The sequence below is a fragment of the Scomber japonicus genome, chromosome 22 (assembly GCF_027409825.1).
Source record: "Scomber japonicus isolate fScoJap1 chromosome 22, fScoJap1.pri, whole genome shotgun sequence".
Lineage (NCBI taxonomy): Eukaryota > Metazoa > Chordata > Actinopteri > Scombriformes > Scombridae > Scomber > Scomber japonicus.
In genome coordinates this window covers 3,873,800-3,883,349 of record NC_070599.1, presented here as the reverse complement: position 1 = coordinate 3,883,349, position 9,550 = coordinate 3,873,800, and the positions used below count along the sequence as shown (strand labels likewise).

At 40.2% G+C, this 9,550-nt stretch overlaps 1 protein-coding gene across 3 annotated transcripts; it reads left to right on the top strand.

Annotated features, from left to right (window-relative positions):
• Nucleotides 1-377: 377 nt before the first annotated feature.
• Nucleotides 378-9,496, top strand: taf6l (TAF6-like RNA polymerase II, p300/CBP-associated factor (PCAF)-associated factor). Of its 3 annotated transcripts, none has more exons than XM_053343871.1 (12): nucleotides 378-465; nucleotides 979-1,139; nucleotides 1,425-1,511; nucleotides 1,605-1,755; nucleotides 1,866-1,916; nucleotides 2,873-2,967; nucleotides 3,054-3,128; nucleotides 3,361-3,581; nucleotides 5,059-5,191; nucleotides 5,487-5,615; nucleotides 6,929-7,425; nucleotides 7,971-9,496. In XM_053343871.1, the coding sequence occupies exons 2-12, from the start codon at nucleotides 993-995 to the stop codon at nucleotides 8,308-8,310; spliced, it is 1,926 nt and encodes a 641-aa protein (XP_053199846.1). In that variant the 5' UTR covers nucleotides 378-465; nucleotides 979-992; the 3' UTR covers nucleotides 8,311-9,496. The 3 variants fall into 3 exon arrangements, with proteins under 3 accessions (XP_053199846.1, XP_053199847.1, XP_053199845.1); XM_053343872.1 differs by having other exon boundaries at nucleotides 379-465; nucleotides 982-1,139; nucleotides 2,882-2,967; XM_053343870.1 differs by having other exon boundaries at nucleotides 379-465; nucleotides 982-1,139.
• The last annotated feature ends 54 nt before the right edge of the window (nucleotides 9,497-9,550 follow it).

Sequence of the window (9,550 nt, the reverse complement as noted above, 5' to 3'; positions counted from 1 at the left end):
TTTTAAAATGTATATTATTTTATTTTGAAACCGTTTTATTTGTCTATTTACACTTCCTTCTTTAATATTTTATTTATGAACTGGAATGTCTGGTTGTTTGTATATTTTCAGTTTGTTCTGTTGTTCTGTCCGACAAACAATAAAGAATTCTGAGGGGGGGAGAAAAGAACGCCACAACTAAACCGGATGTAGCGCGTCTAAACTCAAACTATTTCCCTTGATTAATGATATTTCTGAAAACAAATTCATGTTTTATTTTCAACAAATGGTCAAGCAAATAAACAAATAAACCAAAAACGGAACAGCTCACCAGTATCGCCTTATTTTGAAGATTGTAGACGAATTCCGTCACTTCCTGTGCTTGCTAACTTGACACCGTTAGTGTGCTTTATGAGCAGCTGCATTCATGTTTACTTTCCTCCTGGCTGGAATGATATTCAACCCTCAGCCCATCTAGCTAAGAAGGTAATGCATCGTTTTACATTAACATTATGTTTTTCTTTCTTTCTTTTAGTCTTTTCAGGCTAGCTATTAGCTCTTCACTTTGGGTAATTGTAGCTAGCGAAATGCAATGGTTCAGTCTATGATTTAGTTGCTTCACACTATATAACTAATACTCTTCTCTAGCAATAACTAATAGACATGTATAAAGCAGACAATGCTAGTTTATTAATGTCATAACCACTTAAATTATAGTTGTTTTTGAATTGTGTGCTCCAGCTGGAGAGTACATAGAATTCATTTTGTTAGCACGCTGGCACCTGGTAGCTACATCCACCCGAGCCCACTGAAAAATGTGATAGTTAAATGATAACTGTCTTATTATCACTAATACATAACGGTTACATCACAAGTCAATTCGTTTAACAATTTAAATATGGCTTTCAGTAAATTCGGGATATATTTGAATTACCATGTATCAGGTAATGATAATAAAATGGTGGTTTTAATACTCTGCTTCCTTGGCTGTTTCTGAAGTAGTCGCCGTGATCATGGCGGACCGGGAGGAGCGCCGCTTCGCCGAAATTTCCCGGGACTCCGTTAAACTCATGGCCGAGAGTGCAGGCGTCGAGCTCGGCGACGATGTTGCCGCTCTGCTGGCTGAGGACGTGTGTTACCGGCTCAGGGAGGCAACACAGGTCAGTGCTGCCTGGTTCAAACTTTACAGTGACACACTTCCCAAAATCTATCTTTGAGCAATAAAATGTATCAGCAGTCACCTTGTTCCATACTCTAAGATAGGTATGTACCAGCATGAGGTGCAAATATGTAGTGTAAGGTGAATGGAAATAATACACAGAGGCTTGTATGTGTTTTAGAAGTTTTGTAGCAAGTTATTCATGCAGACCTACAGTATTGATTGATTGATTGTGTTTGTGTGTGTGTGTGTGTGTGTGTGTGTGTGTTATTTTTGAACCCCACAGAGCAGCTCTCAGTTCATGAGACATGCTAAGAGGAGGAAGCTGACAGTGGAGGGTTTCAACAGAGCTCTGCGTTGGAGCAATGTAGAGGTGACAATTTATGACTTTAAATTCTCCTCTGAAGCTCACATCAGTGGTGTCTACCTGTCAGAAGTCATGTCTTTATCTCTGTGTGTTCACCAGGCCATATGTGGTTACGGAGCTCAAGATGCTCTGCCTTTCCGATCCGTGAAAGAAGGCGAGCTGTTCTTCACTGAGGAGCGGGACATCAACCTGGTTGAGTTGGCTCTGGCCACCAACATTCCTAAAGGCTGTGCTGAGACCATGGTGCGAGGTATGATCCGCCTCACTATCACAAACACAGATGATGCTTAGGTTTATTCAGGTTGAATTTTAAAAAAGCATCTTTCACTAATGATTTCTCCTGTTTTCTTGTCCTGTCAGTGAATGTGTCGTACCTGGATGGAAAAGGCAACCTGGAGCCTCAGGGAGCAGGTGAGACTCTGCCATGCTGTAATTAACAAGCTCAACATGAGGACAGCACTGATTGTCTGAATGTCACTAGATCTGAATCTGCTTCTTCTATCAGATAATAATAATAATAATAATAATAATAATAATAATAATAATAATAATAACTGATATGTGACCAGTTCACCTCAGGAGTTCAGGAATAGCTTCACACCAACACAAATATTTCAGTTAGAGAGTGTTACATCTTAAATGGTATCACAGCAACAGTATTTTACCATGACTTTCATTAACATGATATTGACTAAACTAAACAACTATCAGTACTGAAGTCTTTCAAAGGCTATGAATGCATTTCTGTCATCATATTATATTTCCAAAGCTGATTTGTTCAAAGTATTTTATCAGTGGAAAGTTCAGAATACAGCTGCACATAAACAACATACAGGACCAAACATACAAACATACAAACATACAAACAGTGAACACAATAACATAATAGAAAAAAATACAATAAAATTCCAGTAAATACGCCACATAAAACATTCAAGTAAAACCTATAAAATCTTTAAAAAATCCTAGAACATGAGTAATAATAAATAGTAATAATAAATAACTCATCTCAAGTTAAAAGGGATATTTGCTTCTCAAGCTGAGGCATGTTCTGTCTGTGGCTGCTTGTTTAAGAAGTCAGACAATTCAAAGCATATCTAGTCAAATCCAGTCAACATCAACAACAACACTGGTCAACATCTGTCACAATTTCACACATTTTATACACCAAATGACTAATCAATGAATGGAAGAATAATCAACCAATTAATGGATAATGACTATAATCATTAGTTACAGCCCTAATTTCACCTTGCATCTCCTTGATTGTATCTAAAGATGTAATAATGATTACATTTAAATGATTAAAAATGAATGACCGCTGTTATAAAGCAGACTTGGCTGAGCTGACTGTTGACTTGTGTCAGTTCCTACAGCAGTGCAGTCGCTGTCAGACGACCTGTTGAAGTACTACCAGCAGATCACACGGGCCATCCTAGGAGAAGACCCCCACCTCATGAAGGTAGCCTGCATGCTGTGTCATGTCTGGACTGTGTGTGTGAGCGTGAGCGAGTGAGCGAGCTCTAACATCTCTCCTGTGTGTCTCAGGTGGCTCTGCTGGACCTGCAGTCTAACTCCAAAATTGCCGCCCTGCTGCCGTACTTTGTCTACGTCATCAGTGGGGTACGCTTCATTTACACAGCAGATCAATACTGTGACTGCACAACATTTCACATTTAGACACTTTTATATGGAAAATGTGCAAATATTGTGCTTTTGAACAATGTTTTTATTTATTTTCAACACAGTACAGACTATATCAAATTTGCCAGCGTTCTTATACAATGTATACCTCTAACATATAACACATCACACCTGCCCCCCCCCCCCCCCCAATGTGTGTGTTTGTGTCCAGGTGAAGTCAGTCAGTCATGACCTGGAGCAGCTCAACAGGCTCCTCCACATGGTGAAGAGCCTGGTCCAGAACCCCTACCTGTACCTGGGCTCATACGTACGCAGCCTGGTGTCCAGTGTCATGTACTGCATCCTGGAGCCGCTGGCCGCCTCCATCAACCCACTCAATGACCACTGGACCCTCAGAGACTACGCTGCCCTGCTGCTCAGCCACATCTTCTGGTGAGTGACTAATGCAGACAGGGTTTAGGATTAAATGAGCACATTACTGAGATTTGACAGCGTATATATATTCAATGATGACAGAGAGTCACTGTTTTCAATCAGGGTGAAAAGTTACATTCCAGCCTTCATAGGACTCTGGAGCTAATCAGGATGTTACATCACTGTTTAATCTTACTTCACACTCAATGTCTTCTCATTGTTTAACAGTTGATATTCATTAAAGTGTAACAAAATGCATTATATCTGTGGTGAATAAGACTCATTGGCTGATTCAGAATTTTAACCCTCACATACTGTTTATATTCTGACTCATAATTAGTCTCTACACCAATTCACATTCATTATTTTCTAATTTGTCATTAATAAATGTTTGATTCATCTATAAAAAACAACAACATTCACAATCAGTGTTTTATGGTCCAGGAGAACATTTTATAGAATGATGAATAACATGGTGATTTTTGATTTATTTATTTATTTTCCAGGTCAAATTTATACATTTTCAATTTACATGAACAAAAATGTGCATCAGCTGTGCAAAAATAAAAATAAAGATGAATTTTATTTTCCATGTCTAGCTAAAAGAAATGTGTATATGGTGTTTATACAGCTCTTAAATGTAAAACATGGATCAAATTTGACCCTGAATAGTATGTAAGGGTTAAATGTAAAATGATTGGCAAATATACAGTGAGCCTCTTGCACAAACATTTCAGTATTCTTCTCCTAAATCTGTGACATTTTTCTGTAAGGTGTGTTCATGTTCCAAGTCAGATTAAACAATTAGGAGAGCCTTGGTAGCTGAAAGGTTACAGCACATGCCACATAAAGACATAAAGGCTGGTTCTATTCCAGCAAGGGACCTTTGCTGCAGGTCATTCTCCTCTCTGTTTCTCCTCTCTGTTTCTCCTCTCTGTTTCTCCTCTCTCTCCCTGTTTCCTGTCATCTTCTGTGCCATCAACTTTCAAATAAAGTCCTAAAACCTATAATGAACTGGTCAGACTGGTAGTAACTCTCTGGTTTCATCCTGATGAATGTAACCTGTTCATGAGGAGCTGATGTTCCTGAGATTTCATCACCAGCATCATTCACACCACTAAAATGTCCACATGAGGTCACATGAGGTCACATGATCCGCTCTGTTTGTGAGATAAAGAGGAAACACGTTGACATGAAGTTAGATGCTGAAAAACATATGAGAAGTGTCATGTGACCATCAGAGGTATTAGAGGAGAGAATATTCCAGCACACTGTAGATGATGTCACACTACATGATGCTGCACAGAGACACACTGAGCCAGCTGTTTACTACTGACATAAACATCTGCACATCTGTAAACAGGCAGCATGTCAGTACAGTATATTTAATTTGACTTCATCTGAATGAATTTATAGTTTAAATTGAGTGTTTGTAACACAGCATCATTATGGCTTCTGTTTATCACTCTTGAATGATGTTGTGATTTGTCTTTAGGACTCATGGAGATCTGGTGAGCGGTCTGTACCACCAGATCCTGCTGTCCCTGCAGAAGGTTCTATCAGACCCTGTCAGACCTCTGTGCTCCCACTATGGGGCTGTGGTGGGTCTCCATGCTCTGGGATGGAAGGTATCACATAACTCTATCCTCACATATTCCATATTTACACGATAAATAAAATGTATTATTATTATTACTGTATCCTCATTAAGGATTGACTTTCTCTCTGAGCATCACTTACTGTATATGTTCCAACACGATCACATTTTATTCTCAAGTAGAATGAACCTAGATGTCAACATTTTGTGCAAGTTCTTGTATTATCGGCTATTATAAATGATCTATTACTTCTCCTTAGTAACTTGTGCATTAACCTGTGTGTGTGTTTGTTTGTGTGTGTTTGTTTGTGTGTGTGTGTTATCAGGCTGTTGAGAGAGTGCTGTTCCCTCACCTCCCTGCATACTGGGCCAACCTGCAGGCTGTGCTGGATGATTACTCTGTTTCCAACGCTCAGGTCAAAGCAGATGGACACAAAGTGTATGGAGCCATCCTGGTCAGTGCTACACACACACACACACACACACACACACACTTCATACAGTGATCAGCTGCAGGATCATGGCAACATTGTGACTAATTTTTACTATCATGATGTTTAGCAGTGATCAATAATGAAGATCTTAGTTTATTTATTATCCCACTCCATCTCATAAGTGTCACTCCTCATGCACATCAATCAATCAATCAATCAATCAATCAATCAATCACACTTTATTTGTAAAGCACTGTTAATATATAATGATATCACACAAAATGCTTTACATAAAAATAAAGTTTTTAATTATGACAAAATAAAAACAGGAAGTGAGGAAACACGGTCACAACTCTACAATATACAATAGACAAATAAAATAAAAGATAATAAAAGATTCATAAAATATAATGAATAAATAATAAAATGTAGTCACTATAAAATAAAGTGAATAAAACCAAAAGTGTAAGGTGGGCTATTAAAAAGGAAAATGGATATAATAAAACAACTAAGAGGAGATGTGATGCAGTAAAAGCAGACATAAAAAGAGCAAGTAGTAAAACAGACTAATATAAATGAATAAAAGAGAAATAAATCTGGATGCATGTTAAAAATGTGGAAAACTTGAACTGAAGTGAAGGAATATTTGATGGTTTCTACTATTAGAAGTATAATAGCACAATACTAGAACAGTCATCATATTGGTATAAGAATGATTATAAAATAGAAGGAATGTGTTGACACATTGAACTCCTGCTGCTATAATGTGCAGATAAACAGTATATGTGACACAGATGCAGCCTGATAAACGATCTGATGGTTCATAAGCTCCGCATGCTTCATCCAAACATGCTTCTAAACCATTAGAGACAGATGATTAGATCAAGTTACAGATATGAACGCAATATCACAGCAGAATGTGATCAGCTGATGGCTTTTCTAAAGAAGACGTCTCACTCTGTCGGAACTACAAAAACAGAACGTTACCAAGTGGAACCTCTTCTCTCACAAATGATCTTTGAGTCTAGACACACAAACTCTCATTGTGGCCAAACTAAAGGGATTAATATGAATTATAAACAGCTGATCTGACCCGCTGCTGCTGTCAATATGTATTTAAAAGCAGTGAAAGCAGCAGTGAGTTCAACTAAAGATGAGAAGCTGCTGCTAGTGATGATGATTGATTAAAGATCGATTTGGATTTTAAACTCACGATTGAGCCACATTCTGAAGTCTTTGTGTGTGTTAAAGTTTAGAATCATGAATATTCAGAGCACATTTCATGCTAATTTGGTCATTTGAGTGTGTGCTGTGCTGTGCTGTGCGTCCTGCAGGTGGCGGTGGAGCGCCTGCTGAAGATGAAGGCTCTGTCTCTGTCGCAGCAGGCAGAAGGGGGCTCCAGTGGTCCGCCCGGCTCTGTGGCGGGCGCTATGGGTTACAGGGTGAGCTCGCCAGGCCTCAGCCCTCCTCCAGAGCCTCTGTCAGAAGCCGCTCTGGGAATCGCCAGCCACCTTCAGGCGGGCGGGGCTGGCTGCCCGTGGGAGGAGTGGACCCCCGTTCCTCTCCCTGCCATGTACTGTGAGCTGTACTCTTTCTTTGGGGACAGTCTGGCTGTAAGGTTTAGTACAGGACCCGGTTTAGGCAGCTACCCTCCCTGCAGCCTGTCACAGCTCAGCGACGCCAGGAAGGAACCGGCCGGATCCGCCTCCAACCCCGACACCACCCGTAAGATGCCACAGCTGACTGCTAACCTCAACATCAGCCCGAGGCAGGATGGGAGTCCTCGTACTGACCCGCCTCCACCTAGTCTGGCAGCTACAGGATCAGGAAGGTAGATCAGGAGCTCTCTGCTGTTTTCTTCTTTAAAGACTGTGTAAAGTGAATTCTGACATTTTCTTCTAAACACATTAAATAGGTCATAAATGTATTTCTAAAAAAGGTGTAAAAAGCATTTCAACCATTTAGATTTGAATTGTGGAGCTAGGGTTCTTTAGCATTACCCGCCCCTGCTGCTGTAGCTCTATAAATACATTCAGCACACACTACTACTACTACAGTCTACAGTTAGCAGCTGAGCTAGCTGCTGAGCTAGTGGCACAAAGTTCTCAGACGTAGCATCCATGTTTCTGGTAGAGGTGGTGACTTTGATTGACAGGTGACACTTGGTAGGGGGCGGGGTTTCAGCTGACTCGGCTGAAGCCTAATTTCATATATTTGGTGATTTTTTTTAATCATTCAAATTTGGCAGGGTGGTTAACAACACACTTTTCTGTGGTATGTCAAACTCAGAACACATATTTATTCTTACTTTACACAGACTTTAAAACTAAAGCAGGTTCATATTTGAAGCATCACTGACTTTCTCTTCTCCGTCAGGTCTCTGGCTCGCTCCTCCTCTTCCTCCGTACAGCGCTCCAGATCCTCCTCGTCTCGTTCAGGCCAGCGCTCCGCCGGTCTGTCCCGTGATGTTTTCCCCAAAGCTCGTTTCACCTCTCCTCAGACCGGTCCCACGCCGTTCACCTTCCTCATTGGCGGGAGGCAAATGGGCCGCCGCTGCCAAGGCCGCCGCCCCTTCCAGACCACTTTTGCCCCTACTCCACCTCTCCCTGCCATCCCACCACGCGCCTACGCCCACAAACTACCCGTCATCGGCAGAGTGGGCAAACCTGTACGCCGCTGGGCCTGCTCCCACTACTCCCTCCACCTGCCTCTATAGTAAAGACTCAGGCACCGGTGGGCTTGAGACTGCACATATACAAACACACACACACACACACACACACACTATAGACTTTCACTGTTACACACATTTACAGCCATATATTCATTTATTCAGCTTAGATTGTAAATATACTGCAAGAATTTAGTCTTTTTACTTAGATTTGGAGTATAATTATCTAATACTTTTGTGTAAATTTATATATATATATTTTACAGACAGTAGTGTGTACTCCCATTAGCCCAACAAAGTGAGGACATTGGTTTTCGTGAGGCAACTAAACACCACGTCCAATTTTTAATTAAAGGAAGAAACCATCTCCACACTCTGTTTCCTTCTAAATGAATGAAGAAAACTGCAAGTACAGAAACATCAACGTCACTAAATAGCTACCGGTACTCAGGTTTAAAATAAGATCACAATCATTCATGTATATTTGACAGTTCTTAGTGTTTTGTGTAACAGTGTCATGTACTTGTGTTTTCTTACCTGCACCCATCATTACTTCTCACATTCACATTTCACACTCTTACAGCTCGAGCTGACATCATCTGGTGACAGATTTCTTTATACGATCATCTGCTCCGTGCACTGAGTGTGAATTCACTTCTCCGCTCTGCTAACATTATGGCATACTTCCATTGTTTTGGGGGGTAGTCATTCTGAGCCATGATGATGATGATTATGATGGGAAGTTTAATTTGCCATCATCCCAAATAGCTCTTCTGCGTCTTGAGCCTCCATTCTATTATCCCCTGCACACCTAGTCGTACTACTGCCTCATTGATTCATTTCAGCAATAAAACATTATTTCTAAAATACCACTTAGAGCTGCAAAAAACAATTATTTACACTTTTATTTTATAATTTAGTGCAGGAAATTGTGAAAAAACGGTCAAAAATCCAAACATGTTGACTTCTCTGTGAAGGAAACAGTGAAAAGAAGCAAATGATGTGTTGACATGTGATGTCCACTATTAAAATTGACAATTTTCTGTTGATCATTAGTCAAATAAACAACTGAGCACTAGACTCATTATAATCAGCTGAATAGAGTTGAATTGAGCTTTAGATGAATATATAATGAGAGGTGAACCACACTGACTGTGTAGATCAGCACTGGTCTTCTATCAACACACACTGGAAGCACCTGAAGAAAGAAAGAAAAGATGGAGATGGAGGGATCATCATGAACAGAATCTAGCTCTGCTGTATATGTGTAAGAAAGTTTGACATG

Excerpts from the sequence above, each read along its gene's own strand:
- taf6l (XM_053343871.1), top strand. The coding sequence starts at position 993 with ATGGCGGACCGGGAGGAGCGCCGCTTCGCCGAAATTTCCCGGGACTCC. Across the intron at positions 2,968-3,053 it reads AAGACCCCCACCTCATGAAG|GTGGCTCTGCTGGACCTGCA; the intron begins GTAGCCTGCATG and ends TGTGTGTCTCAG. Across the intron at positions 3,129-3,360 it reads TTGTCTACGTCATCAGTGGG|GTGAAGTCAGTCAGTCATGA; the intron begins GTACGCTTCATT and ends GTTTGTGTCCAG.